Genomic DNA, 18,987 nt, shown 5'->3' with positions numbered 1-18,987 from the left:
TGTGTGAGGTCTTTAGGAGCTGAGGGTGGCCACCTACAAGAGGCTATGCTTTCAGACCTAGATATAAAGGACATAGTCAACTTGAAAGTAGATTCTCTTCCAGTTGAACCTTTACCTTAGAACCAGTCTTGATTATACCTTGGTCACAGCCTTTTAATCCTACCCAGAGGACCTAGCTAGGCTGAGTCCCTAGTCATGACATACTAAAATGGTGAGATAATAAATGTGCATTGTACTAATTCATTATGCAGCAATAGAGGAGAAAAAAAAACCTCACACAATTCTCAATATCTAGTCCAGTCTATTGGAGTGTTTCCTGTACTTCAGAAGCTAAAAGTACATTTCCCACATTCCTTTACAATTATGATTCTGGACTTCTGAGGCTTGGCTGGCAGAAGCAAAGTGGACCCTGTGCTTCCGACATCTCCGCTGCTGAAGATGACTATGAAGATGTTTGGCTGCTCTACTGCAATTTAGTCGTGAGTGCACGGGTGCTGAGGGACAAGGAGCTTGGCATTGATTTGCAGATGGATCATGGTTTCAGAGGTAGCAGGAGAGCAGTAATGTATGCAGTTTCCTAATCATAGGAGAATCAGCAGCTTTCCTGGTATGCTGGAAGTGCTGTGGCCTTGGATCTTATTTTGAAAGTTTCACTAAGTTTGTCCTTCTAATAATGAATGACACAAGCCACTTAATATCCAGTAAGAAACAGTTTCTTGCCTCAACTAACTGAGAATGAATTCTAATTTTCTTGCAACTAGACTCTAAACTGATGTAGAAAGGACATCCTCGATGATATTTTAGCTGTGTGCAAGTAAAATTCATAATAAATGACATTCACCTTTTAAATAAACATTTTCATATTTAATATAATAGATTTTAATACTTAGTTTTATAAGTATAAAGACAAAGTCACTTTATAACATTTAATGTAAAAGTCATAATGCACTGGTCCAGTTTGACACAACAAAATATTTTGAATATTAGGAACAACTCATTTGCTTAACCAGGCAGCAGCTATAAAACTATAATGTGTTTATCTCATCTCTCCTGCAGACTCAGAAAATACATTGTCTTGTTAACCTTCATTTATAATCTTCTTGAAACTCAAAAATCTCTTTTAAGTATTTGTTTTTAATTAGTCTAGGCTAAAATACAATATTCAGTAATCTTCACTATTCTGACTTTAAAATAATATCAAAAATTAACAACATATTCTTTAAGAAAGGATTTGTTGTAAATACAACTGACAAAATATTCAACAAAGTGTGTATAACAGTGCCTTTGCATATAAGCATGAACCATATGTTTTTCTAGAGCTATTGTCGTATAATTTAACAATCATTACATAATAGCAGATGTGACGGTTCGCATATAAACTATTAACTAAGATTGAAAATTGGGACGGATTTTAGCAAATAAATTCTGAATCACAGCAGAAAAGCTTAGTTCTAAATTATCTCTTTAAAGTAGTCATTTCCTTGAAAAGACAGCATAATCAAATCTTAAAGATGCTACCAGTATTTGGCCAATCCAACTTAGGAATTTTTAAAGACTCAACTTGAAAAGTGTTTTTCATTGAAAAAAATATATGCTCCATGACATAGCCCTCTGTGCTAGGTTGTATTCACAGTACATTCTTGCCCAAGGCTGATCACACCAGTTCCCAGACAGGGAGACTTCCTTGGTCACCATAAAGGAGGTCTACCCTTTCATTTTTTTGCTTCTAGCCAAGTCAGAGGGCTTGAAATCAAAGTCTAGTGTTAAGACAGAAGCTCCTCAGGGTGATTTCTGCCCCATAAATTACTCTTGTTAGAAATGGCAGAAGACAGGACAGGTCCACGTGGTTTGATTTTTTTTAAAGTGCTATCAAAGTCCATATATATTTAAATGGATTATCGTGTAATGTCTGACCTAGAAGAAGCATAAAGTATGCAAAAATTACTCATCTAAGTCACAGAGTCAAACCCTTTCAGGTAGATGCTGGCAATTCTACATAGTACCTTAGTAAGAACATGTGAACTATACTTCATGTGCTTGCCAGACTAATAAAGCAATTCAGTCTTAGTGTAACTGTTCCACACTACCTATTATGAATTAAAACACAAGTGATGAAAATTCAAAATATAAGGCCGGAACACAAGCAATCACAAGCCATTCTGAGACAAATTGCACAAACAACAGCACTCTAAAGATTTTTTTATTCACGTCTGATTGTAAATGAAAGAGCTATATAGTCAACTGAACTGTTTCTTAACCTTTTCAAAATGCTGGCTTTATTCTTTTTAAGTCTAAATCCAGTGATGTTTTTCTTTATATCAGCCCAGAATTTAGACTTCTTGATTTGTGTTTATCAGTAACAGAGTTAGTAGTGTGAACCAGCAAACTCTGAATCCCTCAAGAACAGAGAATTCAGAAGTTGCTTTAAAAAATCATATATTACTGTGTTGAAGAAAATTAAGTTTTAAAAGTTAATAAACTTCCAGTTACATAACTTGGAAATCAAGGCCCTAAACGGGCAATTTCCTAGATAAGGCTACAGTTCTAAAGCCCAGTTTTCTAATGTGTTTTTACAGGACTGGGGCAATTTGAAAAACCAAGTTTACCAATATGCCAAAACAGTACTACTAATAAACACATCACCACCTTTAGAAAAAGCAGCAATCTGGAAAGAGCAGCAGCACACATTTGTAACTGACTCACTAAAGTGGTATGGTGGTGCCCTCTGGTGGTTCCACTGAGCTGTCGATCTTGTGACACAGTGGGAGAGTTTTCTTTTTAACTGCAATTAATACAAAGGAATGAATCATTGTGCTTCTGAGAATCTTTCTTTCTTTCTTTTTCTTTTTCTTTCTTTTTTTTTGCCTTCAAGCACATAAGTAATACAATATATCCCTGAGAAGTATTCCCAGGAATCAAGCTGATGGTACCGGCACCTGACAATGGCAGAGATTTACAACTTGGTTCTAGACCTTAACTGGGAGCTTTTCACATTCTCTAGCTTGGCTTTTAAATCTAAGGGTCTCTCAAAAAACCTCACCAAGGCTGGTTCATTTAACAGGGAAGCAAGAATCTGTTCGAATGCAAAAGACCACTGATGTTCTTCCCTGGGAGAAGAAGGATCTTTCTCCACATTGCTCTCTGCATTTCCCTCACTGGGTCCAGAATCACCGGCTGTCCTGGAGAATCCTTTGGCTGATGATGTGGGACTATGGAGTTTCCTTCCAACTTCTTCCATCCTGAGCAAAAGGTTGGTAACAATAGCAATGGCTTGATAGAGTGACTCTTCTTCAGGGTCCTCATGAAATAAATTATACAGGGTCTTTGAAAACTGAATAAATTGTGACTAGAAGACACAAGTTGGAAATATAACATTTTAACGTTAGACTTAGTAAATATAAATGGAACTTAGAAATGGATAGAATCCTGTGAAAAATTTATAATATGTAACCTTCACCATAGAACTGAAGACTAATTCCATGATACAGCTTTGCTCTAGGAAGCTAAGGATGAACCATGGAAGAACATTTCACTTAAGCCCTCTCACACGTTGTCAAATTGAAGACTATTACATCCACACTAATTCTTGGCTGTTGACTTGACAGTATTAGTTACTGTTGGGCGATAATTTTGATTATGCAAACTTCCATATTTTCATCTATGTAATTCTCATCAATCAATTTTAAGAAAAGGATTAAGGACTTCCATTTGATACCAAAGGGCTACAATGGACACTCAGCTAAGATGAGTTAATAATAGGGAGGAATGACTTTGGGACCTAACTAGGAGTGCAAGAACTCTAAGAAAGACCTTTGGATGTGCAGAAAAGCCCTTTGTTTTTAAAGGCAGATAATGGGACAAAGTTAAGAGAATCTAGTTACTTTGTTAACTGCCCCCAGATAATTTTAGATATTCCTAGAAAATACCTGTCAGTTTAAAAGTTATTCAAATCCAAGAGTTCCCCAATTCAGCCGCCCAACCTTACAAGTGTGTATGTACATAAAACAAGTACAAATAATATGACTCATAAAATATAATGTAAAATGCTTTACTCCTTCCTTTTATAGTTCTGTTCATTTATAATGATTTTAGAATAAATATCCCAAATTGGTTTATTTTATAAAGCATTTATTTTACTCTCAAACTGGAAAGTCCATTAAGACCCTCTTAGCTGCTTGATAGTTTCATTTTGGTAAAGTTCCAGGGAACTTCAGTATCTGCATCAATGAGCCTTTCTTTTAAGACTATAAGAACATGTGGGCAATGAATAAGAAAGAGATCAATTTAAATAATGTCTACACTAGTCCTTACTATTGCCTATGCAGTGCAAATACAAGATCATTGGGGATTAAAGTGAAATTTCTCTTAGTAATTTCTTAGTAACTAGCAATAGATTTGACATCGGGTAGGTATTAACTAAATGACTACTTAATACATGTATATATTTAATGTTGAGATACGTCATATATACAAAAGTTTCTATAGAAACACTAAATACATTTAAATGTTTAAGGTATAAAATAATTCAAAAAAATTGTTCACATCTTTCACGATTAGCTGAACCTTATAAAGATGACAACCTCTAGATTATTTAACTATTTTTGTAATAGTAGGTAAGTTCTTTCCTTTTCTTTTGTGGTATTGGTGACTGAACCATGGGCTTCATGTACTCATATTAACAAAAAAAAATTAAGGATTTTCACTTGGAAAATTCTATACCTGATTCATTCTTGGTAAATCTTTAATGTTTTCTTCTTTTTTAAGAAGCTCATCTTGCCATTGACTTAAATAGGCTTGAATATCAATTTTTCCTTTGCCTGAATGAAAGAAACAAGCAATTTTATAATGAACAACTCATAATATTTCCCCAAATCTCAAAAAGAATAACTAAAATTGATAGCTATTTCTCTGACATAAAAGAGCCCATCTCTTTCAGTCCAGGATATAATCTGAATTTAGCTTTGATCTCACTCATGGGCTTTTAGAATACATTCCCCACTTCCACTTAGACCAAAACTTTCACTTTGGGAAACTTGTGAAATAGCAAAAATACAGAAAAAGAGGGGGGGTAAAATGATGTATTTAGATCTACATGAGTATATGAGTATGATTACATGACAATTAATGTAGTCATGTATGTCATGTAGTCATATTCATACATCCTTCTATGCTTAATCTTTTCTATATCAAGTTCTTCATATGTACATCTGAAAGTAGTTAATGGTGGCTCTTTTCAAAAATTGAAAACACTACTTATTGATTCATTTGTTTAAAGGTTTCAGTCAAGATGATATTTGTGTGACCTTGCAATTCTTATTTAAATTTTCATGAAAACTGGGTAAAATACTGGAGGAGTTATGTTCAACTAGATCTTCTGTCATGGAATATTAGTTGAAGATGTGTTATATTTGTTTATGCTGTGGAACATTTGTTTAATGATGCAAAGATGTGTTGCATTTTTATGTTGCATTTATTTATGTGTGAAGCTGTGTTACTTTGCCTATCTATAACACCTGATTAGTCCAATAAAGAGCTGAATGGCAAGTAGCTAGGCAGGAGAAAGGATAGGCAGGGCTGGCAGGCAGAGAGAATACATAGGAGGAAAAATCTGGGAAGAGAAGATCAAGGAATGAGAGAAGGAGAAGGAGGAGGGCTCCAGGGACCGGCCACCCAGCTACACAGCAAGCCATGGAATGTGAAGTAAAGGTATATAGAATAGAGAAAGATAAAAAGCCCAGAGGCAAAACGTAGTCGGGATAATTTAAGAAAAGCTGGTTAGAAACAAGCCAAGCTAAGGACTGGCATTCATAAGAAACAATATGCCTCTGTGTATATATTTGCGAGATGGGTAGAGGGCCCCCAAAGACCCAAAAGAGTAAAAAAATTAGCCAATACAATCTTCAGTAATTATTTTTAACTAAATGTTTTAAAGTGTAGAATGATGAGCTTTAAATGAATAATTTCAGAGTCTCTATCAAAATATCAAGTGTAAATACTACTTTATTCGATGTTTTTATACTCCTCTGCATTTATCTCATTTTAAAGAAACTTTTCTTAAATTATCCTGAAATTTACATGTTTAATTTTTTGGCATCACAGCTTGCAATGAAAAAAAAAAACTGGAAACATCTTAAACGTCCATCAGTATTGAGCTAGTAATTGAAACAAATTATGTTGCAACCAAATCATGAAATGTTCTGTTCCCTTTAAAAGTCAAAAGGAAGATCAAAATGAGTAGAGATGGAAAATTATCCATGGTATATTACAAAATAAAAAATAGCACCCAGTAGAACAGTGTTTATAGATATTTTAAAAGGAGAGATGTCTAAATATGTTTATGTATACAAAGAAACAAGTGTGAAAGAATATAGCCAAAAATGTTTACAGTCTTTACTTCTGACGGGGTTTGTGTGGGGGTAAGAAAGTCTACATGCTGTCTGAATTTCTGCCACAAAGATTACCTATTATTTTTGTAATTAAAATAAAATCTTTAAAATAATAAAAATGAATACGGATCATTTACTATTAAATTTTCATAACGTCTGAGATGTAAGTATCACAAGAAGAAATAATAAATTGTTATAGTAACATGATGTAATTAAAAACCATATCAGGACAAATCTATAGCCTTTAAAGAACTCTACCTCCTCCCCTGTTATAGCTATCACTATTTACAGAATTAAAAAATTAATAAATTGAATGATAGTCCCAGATTTTTATCACAGTACCTTTTTCAGGGGTATTTTTTCCTGATTCTGTTTCCTTCCCATCTGCATGCTTGGAAACTAAAGGGGAAAGAGGACAACTGCATATTGTAAAATGGTAAAAAAAAAGTATCTTTTTCAAAGCAAACTAATATTTTGTATACTTATAAGCACTTACTATTTTTTGACCCACCAAAGCAATTTTATGTGACCTGACCTCCTGACATTAGAATGCAAAGTATCAAAAATGTTCATAGAAAAAGAAAAGAACACTGTATATTAATGTTAAAAAATTCTAGAGGGCAATACATCAAATTTAAGTATTTGCTTCTGAGTGATAGTTTCTCCATTTGACTGCCTTCAAATTAAGATTTATTAGTAAAAATAAAATATAAAAAAATGGGGCTAGAGAGATGGCTCAGGGGTTAAGAGCACTGGCTTGTTCTTCTAGAGGACCCAGGTTCAATTCCCAGCACCCACATGGCAGCTCACAACTGTCTGTAACTCCAGTGGCAGGGGACCTGACACCCATGGCAAAACACCAGTGCACATAAAATAAAATATAAGATTTATTACTGGGAAGAAAGCCCCACACATAATGGGAGTCTGAAGAACAAGCCACGCATCCCTAGTAAGGCAACAACTCATTGTGAAACCCTGCACAATTCACTTCTTTCTGTACTCAGTGCTCTTCTACATAAAGTGGGCAGACTTAAATAGATGGTTTTTGAGGATTTGTAATTCTCATTTTATATGTAGTAAACAAATAGTCACATAAATTTTCTCTGTAAGACCACGTACCTATGAAAATGAATGAAAAGACACACACAAGCATGTATCACTTCCAATTTATGTGAGAAAAGCAGATTCATTCTTGTATCTTACACTTGATTTATAAGTATTCACTATTTGAACAAAAGCTATGGTTTACAAATCATTGATGATTCTATCAGCTTCATTGTCCTTTATTAAAACATAAAAATGGTCTGATATAGACAAGCCCCCCCCCAAACCCACCCACCCTCCAAGACCGCAGCTGCTCCCTGAGACAGAGTCTGCCAGTGCTGATTGGACTAAGAGGTGAGTCTTTCCTCTCATAACCAACCACCCAAGCCTCTAGGCTTTGGGCCCAAGGGCATAACCCTGTGCCCCTAACACTACCACTCATTGCAGTCCCAGTTTTAGGCCAGCAGGCAGGTCTCCTGCAGGCAGCCTGGACTACCACCATCCCCCACCAGGCTCTGTAACCTACAAGCCCCACCCCACCCCTTAAACCCACCCACCCTCCAAGACCATAGCTGTTCCCTGAGACACAGAGTCCACCATCACTGATTGGACCAAGAGCTCTGATTGGACCAAAGTTATCGATTGGACCAAGAGAGGCTCCCTCAGACATAGACACCACTTACACTGAGTGAAGGAAGAGATAGGTAGATGCCAGTGCAAAAACACAGTCAACAGCATAAAGACCAATATGGTACCACCAGAACCTAGTGGTTCTACATCAGCAAGACCTGAACATCCCAACCCAGAAGAAGCAGAAGAAATGAACCTTAAAAATGACTTTAAGACAATGATAGAGGCCTTTAAAGAGGAAAAGAAAAATTCCCTTAAAGAAATTGAGGAAAAGACAAATAAAAAATTGGAAGAAATCAATAAATCCCTTAAAGAAAGCCAAAAAAAAAAAAAAAAAAACCAAGAAAAGGCAATCAAACAGGTGAAGGAAACAGTTCAAGATTTGAAAACTGAAATAGAGACAATAAAGGAGACACAAACTGAGGGAATGCAGGAAATGGAAAATCTGAGTAAACAAACAAGAACTACAGATGCAAGCATAACCAACAGAATGCAAGAGATGGAAGAGAGAATCCCTGGCATTCAAGATACGATAGAAGAAATAGATTCATCAGTCAAAGAAAACATTAAAGCCAACAAAGTCATAACACAAAACGTCCAGGAAATCTGAGACACCGTGAAAAGACCAAACCTAAGAATAATAGGGATAGAAGAAGGAGAAGAATACCAGCTCAAAGGCACAGAAAATATATTCAACAAAATCATAGAAGAAAACTTTCCCAACCTAAAGAAGGAAATGCCTACGAAGACACAAGAAGCTTACAGAATACCAAATAGACTGTATCAAAAAAAAAAGTCAGCTCACCACATAATAATCAAACCACTAAACATAAAATAAAGAAAAAAATATTAAGAGCTGCAAAGGAAAAAGGCCAAGTAACATATAAAGGCAGACCCATCAGAATAACACCTGACTTCTCAGTGGAGACTCTGAAAGTCAGAAGGTCCTGGACAGATGTTATGCAGACAATAAGAGACCATGAATACCAACCCAGACTATTATACTGGCAAAACTCTCAAATCGCCATAGATGGAATAAACAAAATATTCCATGATAAAACCAGATTTAAACAATACCTATCCACAAATCCAGCCCTACAGAAAGCTCTAGAAGGAAAAATTCAACCTAAGGAAGTTAGATGCACCCATGAAAACACAGGGAATAGATAATCCCACACCAATAAATACCAAAGAAGGAAAACACACAACACTACCACCAAAAAATAATGGGAATTAACAATCACTGGTCATTAATATCCCTTAATATCAATGGACTCAATTCGCCTATACAAAGACATGGGCTAACAGAATGGATATGAAAACAGAATTGCTGTGGGATGGTCTGTATGTCAAATGTGTTGCTGATTGGTCAATGAATAAATCACTGATTGGTCAGTGGCCAGGCAGGAAGTATAGGCGGGACTAACAGAGAGGAGAATTGAGAGAACAGGAAGCTGGGTGAGGGAGAGACTGCCAGCCGCCATCAGGACAAGGAAGATGTAAAGTACCGGTAAGCCACAAGCCACGTGGCAAGGTATAGATTAATAGAAATGGATTAATTTAAGCTGTAAGAACAGTTAGCAAGAAGCCTGCCACGGCCATACAGTTTGTAACCAATATAAGTCTCTGTGTTTACTTGGTCGGGTCTGAGTGGCTGTGGGACTGGCAGGTGAGAGAGTTTGTCCTGACTGTGGGCCAGGCAGGAAAACATTAGCAACACAGAATCAATCATTATGCTGCATACAAGAAACACAACTCAACTTCAAAGACAGACACTACCTCAGAGTAAAAGGCTGGGAAAAGACTTTCCAATCAAATGGACTTAAGAAGCAAGCTGATGTAGCAATCTTAATATCTAACAAAATAGACTTCAAACTAAAATCAATCAAAAGAGATCAGGGAGGACATCACATATTTATCATAGGAAAAATCCACCAAGATGAAGTCTCAATTCTGAACATTTATGTCCCAAATACAAGCACACCCACACTTGTAAAAGAAACATTACTAAAGCTTAAATCACACATCAAACCCCACACTTTAGTAGTGGGAGACTTGAACACTTCACTCTCTCCAATGGACAGGTCTGCCAGACAGAAACTCAAGAGAAAAATAAGGGAACTAACAGATATTATGAATCAAATGGACTTAATAGATATCTAGAGAACATTCCACCCTAACACAAAAGAATATACCTTCTTCTCAGCACACCATGGAACCGTCTCTAAAACTGACCACATGCTCGGTCACAAAGCAAATCTCAACAGATACAAAAAAAATTGGAATAACTTCCTGTATTGCATCGGATCACCATGGCTTAAAGTTAGATTTCAACAACAACAAAAATTACAGAAAGCCTACAAACTAATGGAAACAGAATAATGCCAATTGAATCACCAATGGGCCAAGGAATAAATAAAGAAATTAAAGATTTCCTAGAATTCAATGAAAATGAATGTACAACATACCCAAACTTATGGGACACTATGAAAGCAGTGCTAAGAGGAAAATTCATAGCACTAAATGCCCACATAGAAGCCGGGTGGTGGTGGCGCACGCCTTTAATCCCAGGACTCAGGAGGCAGAGCCAGGCGGATCTCTGTGAGTTCGAGGCCAGCCTGGGCTCCCAAGTGAGTCCCAGGAAAGGCGCAAAGCTACACAGAGAAACCCTGTCTCGAAAAACAAAAAAACAAAAAACAAAAAAAAAAAGATGAAGAAATCTCACACTAGTGACTTACTTAACAGCACACCTGAAAGCTCTAGAACAAAAAGAAGCAAACTCACCCAGGAGGAATAGACACCAGGAAATAATCAAATTGAGGGCTGAAATCAATAAAATAGAAACAGAGAATACAAAGAATCAATGAAGCAAAGTTGGTTCTTTGAGAAAATCAACAAGATAGACAAGCCCATATCCAAACTAACCAAAAGGCAGAGAGAGAGAGAGCATCCAAATTGACAAAATCAGAAATGAAAAGGGACACATAACAACAAAGAATGAGGAAATACAGAAAATCATCAGGTCATACGTCAAAAACCTGTACTCCACAAAATTGGAAAATCTAAAAGAAATGGACAATTTTATGGATAGGTACCATATACCAAAGTTTTTAAATCAAGACCAGATAAACAATTTAAACAGACCAATAACTCCTAAGGAAATAGAAACAGTCATTAAAACTCTCCCAACCAAAAAAAGCCCAGGATCAGATGGTTTCAGTTCAGAATTCTACCAGAATTTCAACGGAGAGCTAATACCAACACTCTTCAAATTGTTCCACACAATAAAACAGAAGGAACATTACCAAACTCTTTTTATGAGGCTACAGTTACCCTGATACCCAAACCACACAAAGATGCAACAGAAAAAGAGAATTACAGATCAATCTCCATGATGAACATTGATGCAAAAATACTCAATAAAATACTGGCAAACCGAATCCAAGAACACATCAAAAAAATTATCCACCATGACCAAGTAGGCTTCACCCCAGGGATGCAAGGATGGTTCAACATATGAAAATCTGTCAATGCAATACAACATATAAACAAACTGAAAGAAATTAACCACATGATCATCTCGTTAGATGCTGAAAAAGCCTTTGACAAAATCCACTTCCTAAATATAACACCAGTAGCACAGACACTAAGAGCAACAATTAATAAATGGAACCTCCTGAAACTGAGAAGCTTTTGTAGGGCAATGGACATGGTCAATAAGGTCATACCACAAGGACACATGCTCAAAAATGTTCATAGCAGCATTATTTGTAATAGCCAGAATCTGGAAACAACCTAGATGCTCCTCAACCAAAGAATGGATAAAGAAAATGTGGCACATATACACAATGGAGTACTACTCAGCAGCAAAAAACAATGACAATATGAAATTTCAGACAAATGGATGCAACTAGAAAATAATCCTGAGTGAGATAACCCAGACTCAGAAGGACAAACAAGGTATGTACTCACTCATAAATGGATACTAGATGTAAAGCAAAGGGTAACCAGACTGCAACCCACAGCTCCAGAGAAGCTAGCTAACAAGGAGGACCCTAAAGGGACGCATGGATCGCCCTGTGAAGTAGAAATAGATGAGATCTCCATGAGCAAACATGGAGGTGAGGAGGGCAATAGAGGGTTGGGGATGGGGAATGAGAACATGAGGGAATGGGAGGTTCGAGCTGGAATAGGGACAGAGTGGGAGAGCAAGGAAAGAGATACCATGATAAATGAAGACATCATGGGAATAGGCAGAAACAGGGTGCTAGGGAAGTTCCCAGGAATTCACAAGGATGACCCCACCTTAGACTACTAGCAATAGTAGAGAGGGTGCCTGAACTGGCCTACTCCGGTAATCAGATTAGTGAATACCCTAACTGTCATCATAAAGCCTTCATCTAGTAACTGATGGAAGCAGATGCAGAAATCCATGACCAGGCGCTAGGCTGAGCTCCAGATCATGATGGGGAAATATATAGAGACGACCAGGCCAAACTAGTAGGAACTCATGACCAATAGATGTGGACCAATAGCTGTGGAGCTCCCATGGGACTGAACTAGGCCCTCTGCATAGGCAAGACAGTTGTTTAGCTTGAACTGTTTAGGGGGCCCCCTCGCAGTGGGATTGGGAACCATCTCTGGTGCATGAGCTGGCGTTTTGGAGCCTAGTGCCTATGGTGGGACACCTCGCACAGCCTTGGTACAGTTGTAGGGGCTTGGACCTGCCTCAACTGAATGTACCAGGTTCTGCTGACTTCCCATGGGAAGCCTTGCCTTGGACGAGGTGAGAATGAGGGATGGGGGGAAGGCTGGGGGATGGGAGGAGGAAGGAGAGGGGGATCTGTGGTTGGTATGTAAAATGAATAGAGAATTTCTTAATAAAAAAAGGAAAGAAAAAATGGTCTGATACAGACTAGAAATTTCTTTAATATAATTAAAAACAAAAATATATATACTTTCTCTTAAATAATAAGCAATTTCAAAAAAATAAAAATTATTAAACACAGTCTAGTCAGTCAAATATTTATGGACTACCCTAACTGCTATTGTAGTATCAAAAAGTGAAAGGTAAAGTTACTTTAATTCAAGAAGATCTTCACAAGTAGCCAATCATCAAGATGCTCATAGTCCTATCTACCTGGGAGACTGAGGCAGGATGATTACTGCAGCCCAAGAGTTTGAGACAAGTCTGAGACTCACCTCAAAACAACACAAATTCAGTTACAAGTTTCAATAAATATTTACCCTGGAGCTGGCTGAAGTAAAATAATTCTTCTGTTGAAAGCTCATCGCCCTTTGAAGAAGTCTTAGACACCACCTCAGTATAAGCTGAAAGCATATAACCCAAATCACATTTACTAACAATGAAGGACAGAGAAGTGGTTCTCACACCCAGACAAACTGAAGAGTATACATTAGATGAACTGTTTAAGAAATGTGCACATACAGAAATGCGGAAATAACATTGCTTTGCTCTGTCGTGTACCAAATAAACATTTGATCAGTTTGAGTTCTAGGACTTCTCTTACTTGCTTTTCTTCTTTTTTTATTGCTTAAGAACTTCATATATGCATATACTATATTTGATCAAGTCCATCCCCCCATTTCCTCCCCTGCAATCCCTCTTCCACTACCACTATTCCCTTCTAATTTCATGGGCTCTTTTATAAAACCCACTAAGGCCATTTGATGCCAAGGGCCATCTATAGGAGCATGGTAACCTACTTGCTTTTTTGTAGTTTTCTGAGAGTCACTATGAATTGAAAGAAGAAAATCTGATATTTAGATTATGTTTGAACATGAAATCTTAAAACATAAAACATGCTTAAAACTCCTGCAGTAATAAGGAAAACATGAAGCGGAGTGTTGTACTGTTTCTCCACTGCTATTCAACAGAAACACAGTGTTCCCTAGTTCATATTTCATCCTATTTCATATTCCTACTTTCAATCCCTCTGCCAACAATGTACAAAATGGACAATTTAAATATTCAAATGGTAAAGTAATCTAATCAAATTTATTGTTATAATTCAATTATTATGTGGTTTGTCTTTTGTTTTTAATGCTGTGTTTGTGATTTGGGTCTGAAGGATTAAAGATGGCTTTAGTTCTTTGGTCTGATAAATAATGATTCCTTGCTAACCTGAAAAGTCTTTAAAAAAAAGCTTTAAAATGGAGCCAGGGAGAGCCTTAGACAAATTATGAGGTGCTATTCGATTTTATGAATTACCAAATACAAGCTACTTTTCACAATATTTTCAGAGTAGGGATGTGTTGGGAAATAGTCTTAAGGACAGTGAAGAAAAATATGAAAACTGGAAGAGCATGGTGACTTTGAAGAAGTATGAGAGAACAGGAAAAAGAGTTCTGGAGTCAGATGGATCTCATATTAACTATGTGTTACTTGGCACATAGTTGAACCTCCCCATCCCTCAGTCTCCTGTTTGCAAAAACTGGAAGGATAATAAAATCTTTCAGAAATATGAGGCTAAAATAAGAGACTGCATATAAAATATATTTTATGTGTGAGTCCATGCATGCATGAGGAGGCCTAAGGTTGACATTGGGTGTCAAGTGAATGTTGTGACATAGCACATGCTAATTTGTACCCACCTGCAAGTATAGTAATCTGCCTAAAGTGAATCTTTATCCTAATGACAATGGCGGCAGAAATTCAACATTATCTCAATATTTCAATGACACAGAATTTCTTGTATAAGCTATCATTTAAGAGATAGCTAGCAGGACATGGTGGCACATGGCCTGTTATCCTTGTACTTCTGAGGCTGAAGTCAGTCTGGGACATACACTGAGACCCTATCTCAAATGGCATACATCTATACATACATATATAAATAAATGATTGCCTACTAACAGGAAACTGAGGATCCACCTGTTATACAGAATCTCTTCAATAGATTTCATTCCCTCTATATCTATATCTACACCAGAAAAAATACTTGTAATATTACTTGATGGCCACAATGAAACAATAACCTTATATTATGTGAAAGATTGTTTTATTTGTTAAAATGAAATTATATGATGCCTGTTACAATGGAATGAACTCTTAATATATACCATTAAGGACTGTTAAATTCTTACCTGGAGGAATATGCAGTTTAAAAAGCAGCTTAAGCTTCTCAGTAAAACTTCCATTGTACATTACATCTGTTCAACAAAATTCAGTTAGAAAACTCATGTATCTACACATTCAACCAATTCCAACCAAAGTGATTAAGATACAGACAGTAGCCAGGAATTAGGGTCAAAACATGGTCTTTCTTTCTTTCCTTCTTTCTTTTCTTCCTTCCCTTCCCTTTTTTCCTTCCCTTTCCCTTCCCTTCCCTTTCCTTTCCTTCCCTTTTTCCTTCCTTCCTTTCCTTCTCTTGCTTGCTTGCTTGCTTCCCTCCCTCCCTCTCTCCCTCTCTTTCCTCTCTTTTTTTCTTGGTTTTCAAGACAGGGTTTCTCTATGTAACAGCACTAGCTGTTCTGGAACTTACTCTGTAGCCCAGGCTGGCCTCGAACTCACAGAGCTCCACCTGCCTCTGCCTCCTGAGTGCTGGACTTAAAGGTGTGCGCCACCGCCACCCGCAACATGGTGTTTGTTTGTTTCTTTCTTTCTTATTTATTTATTTATTTTGGTTTTTTCGAGACAGGGTTTCTCTGTGTAGTTTTGGTGCCTGTCCTGGAACTCACTCTGTAGACCAGGCTGGCCTCAAACTCACAGAGATCCGCCTGCCTCTGGATTAAAGATGTGTGCCACCAACGCCTGGCAACATGATGTTTCTTTTTTTTTTTTTTGTTTTTTTCGAGACAGGGTTTCTCTGTGTAGCTTTGCGCCTTTTCCTGGAACTCACTTGGTAGCCCAGGCTGGCCTCGAACTCACAGAGATCCGCCTGGCTCTGCCTCCCGAGTGCTGGGATTAAAGGCGTGCGCCACCACCGCCCGGCAACATGATGTTTCTTAAACTAACAGTTAACTACTCAATCAGTAAGATCTTCTCTTCCAAGCACATAACTGAAATACTCCACTAGGGGAATAGCATGCTCTCTTCACTAGCTCCTTTCTCCCAACCTCATATTTCCCTTTTCTTTTTGAATGAAGCCTTATGATTCATTTGAGGAAAGAACTGCTCTTCACGATAATCTGTGCAAAGAAATCATTGCTGGGGGTATGAAAAAAAGGGAACAAAATCTATAACATAGCGACTATCGGCACAACTCATTTGTTTAGTATTTCTGTATCACTTATCTAGGCCATGTGGTTAGATTTTTACCCAAGGGGAAAATCCTTCTATTGCATCTATCTATCTGGTGTGAAAAAATCCTGGATATTCTTTTCCTTCCTGTTAAAACATTAAACCATCCACATCTAACAGCTTGCTTCTTTGAGAGGGTTGGGGCAAAAGAAATTCATATGTGGGCCTAGAGAGATAGCTCAGTGGTTAAGAACACTGAATGCTCTTCCAGAGGACCTGGGTTCAATTCCCAGCACCCACATGTCAGCTCACACCTGTCTGTAGCTCTAGTTCCAGGTGATCCAACATCCTCATTCATGTAGGCAAAACTTCAATGCACAGAAAATAAAAATAAATCACAAAAGAGGTCAATATGCATAGGTTTAGCAGCAAACACCTTTTTAAAAAGCCTCGTAATTACTAAACCTGAAGACAATGTAATCCAAAGTGAAATAATCTGCTTAAACTAGCAGTAATAGGCAGGTAGGGAATATTTTGCAGGGATAGAGAAGATATTTATGTTTTGCTTTAGAAAGTTGAAGGGCCTACCAATTGCAGAGGAGAATTCTTTGAAGTTTATAAGGCAATCAGAGTTTTCATCCAATAATCTGAATGTCCATAAGGCTAGCGAGTCTCTGTTTGCAGAGTGAGCCCAGGGACTCAACAAGTGATACAACACTCTGAACTGCTGGCAGTCAATCTGATATTGTTCCAAATATGACAGGCTGGAGTCATGATGCTTCAATCCTGGACAACTCAAATACCAATAACAAGATATAAACAGCTCTTTCTATGAAAAACAAATCAAAAAGGAAAGTCATTAAATTAGAAAAAAAGTAAAAGATGTTTTTCTAAATATGTCTGTTAAAACTTAAAAAATATTTAACAGTAACTGTAATAAAATTCTGCTAAAAGATTAGTCTTCATTAAAGAGGAACAGCCGTACCTTAAAAATGACATAAAGTTCATCCAATTCCTGAAGATTCATTTTCACATCTTGTGATACAACACGCAACTTTAAAAAGATTAAAAGCAATTTAGACTGTAACATTTCATTTTAAGAAGCCTTTGAACTCACTTGAAGTTTTCCTCTACAAGAAGATATTTTCTTTCTTTTTTTAAACCTATGTATCAATTTTTATTGCAGCTCTATTAACAACTGCTAAGTTATTTCTTGATTTTTTTAAACTATTGAATTAATCTTGTGTTTCTGATATAATTCCTACTTGACTTTAGTGTACTATCATTATATAGTGTTAGACTATTTATTAATATTTTGTCAATTAATTGAAAAATTAAAATAGATCTTGGTGCGATAAAAGATATCATAAATAAACATCAATGAGAAGAAGGGTATAGTATATGGGCTGACAAAAATGGCTCAGTGCATAAAGGTACTTGCTACCAAGACTGATGACCTGAGTTCAGTCCCAGGGACCCATGTAGAGAGAGAGAACAAAATGTCATAATTTGTACTCTGGCTTCCACATGGATACTATAGCACATGAGTCCACCCCTCCAATAAATAAATGTAACAAGAAATTTAAAAAGGATAACATATAAAGATGGATAGAGAAGTCATTAAGGTGTCCACCATACAGAATGCAGCATTTAATATCTATTAAGTGAACTCCAAAGTGTTATGCAAATATATCTGAAAATTGAGATAAAATAGATAATTCCCTTGGGAAACATGTCACCAAAATTAACTCAATGTGCAAACAATTTGAATAGATAGAACAGAAATGGTAACCAAAGAGCTACTATCGCCAGACATCAGCATACTTAAAAGGATTTCTAGGCTTGTTCTCTCAAGCTTTCTAATAATGGTTAACTCTAAAGTATTTTGGAGCATAGAAAACAGGGGTTTACTACAAAATCTATTATGTAACATAAGCAAAATTGATATAAAAATTAGCATTCACAAAAAAGAAATTCTTAACTGGGCATGGTGGCACACACCTTTGATCTTAATACTTGGGAGGCAAAATTAGGCAGCTCTCTGTGAGTTTCAGGGCAGTCTGGTCTACATAGCCAGCTCTGGGCCAGCTAGGGCTATACACTGAGACCATGTCTCTAAAAAAGCAAAAGAAATTCTGAAATCAATGTAATTTTAACACAGATGCAGAGAACCTTGCTAAACTATTTAGTCAAATTATCAAAATAGAACATGAATAGATATTATAGCCAAAAGGTTCATTTAAAAATGTCTTTTCTTCTGAATCTACCAGGCTGGGCTGACTCCCCAGGGGAGACCTTGCCTTGGAGGAGGTGGGAATAGGGGGTGGGTTGGGGGGAAGGCTGGGGGGTGGGAGGAGGGATGACAGGGGAATCTGTGGCTGATATGTAAAATGACTAGAAAATCTCACATAAAATTTTAAAAAAAAGAAAAGAAAAAATGCCTTTTCTTGTTTATCTCCATTTAATTTAATTAGCTTGCTGTATATTGTATGTTTAGGTATATTCCTTGTATCCCTGATCTTTCCAAGATTTTTATCATGAAGGGGTATTGGATTTTGTCAAAGGCTTTTTCAACATCTAATGAGATGATCATGTGTTTTTTTTCTTTCAGTTTGTTTATATGATGGATTACATTGACATATTTTCATATGTTGAACCATCTCTGCATCTCTGGGATGAAGCCTACTTGGTCATGGTGGATGATCTTTTTGATGTGTTCTTGGA

At 36.8% G+C, this 18,987-nt stretch overlaps 1 protein-coding gene across 4 annotated transcripts in view; it reads right to left on the bottom strand.

Annotated features, from left to right (window-relative positions):
- Positions 1–863: 863 nt before the first annotated feature.
- Positions 864–18,987, bottom strand: part of Tbc1d8b (TBC1 domain family member 8B) — an 83,433-nt gene continuing 65,309 nt past the window's right edge. For 3 of the 4 annotated variants that reach the window (XM_052736620.1, XM_052736634.1, XM_052736613.1), the window contains 7 exons: positions 17,249–17,317; positions 16,852–17,092; positions 15,168–15,233; positions 13,308–13,391; positions 6,729–6,785; positions 4,720–4,817; positions 864–3,346 (listed from right to left, as the gene is read on the bottom strand). In XM_052736620.1, the coding sequence (XP_052592580.1) occupies positions 2,954–3,346; positions 4,720–4,817; positions 6,729–6,785; positions 13,308–13,391; positions 15,168–15,233; positions 16,852–17,092; positions 17,249–17,317 (1,008 nt within the window). In that variant the 3' untranslated portion in view covers positions 864–2,953. The remainder of the gene's footprint in view (positions 3,347–4,719; positions 4,818–6,728; positions 6,786–13,307; positions 13,392–15,167; positions 15,234–16,851; positions 17,093–17,248; positions 17,318–18,987) is intronic. The other variant, XM_052736627.1, reaches the window with a different exon arrangement.

Source organism: Peromyscus californicus, unplaced genomic scaffold, assembly GCF_007827085.1.
Source record: "Peromyscus californicus insignis strain IS unplaced genomic scaffold, ASM782708v3 Scaffold_10__1_contigs__length_136768540, whole genome shotgun sequence".
NCBI lineage: Eukaryota > Metazoa > Chordata > Mammalia > Rodentia > Cricetidae > Peromyscus > Peromyscus californicus.
Note: the sequence above shows the minus strand (reverse complement) of the source record. Positions and strands in the feature narration are given on the sequence as shown.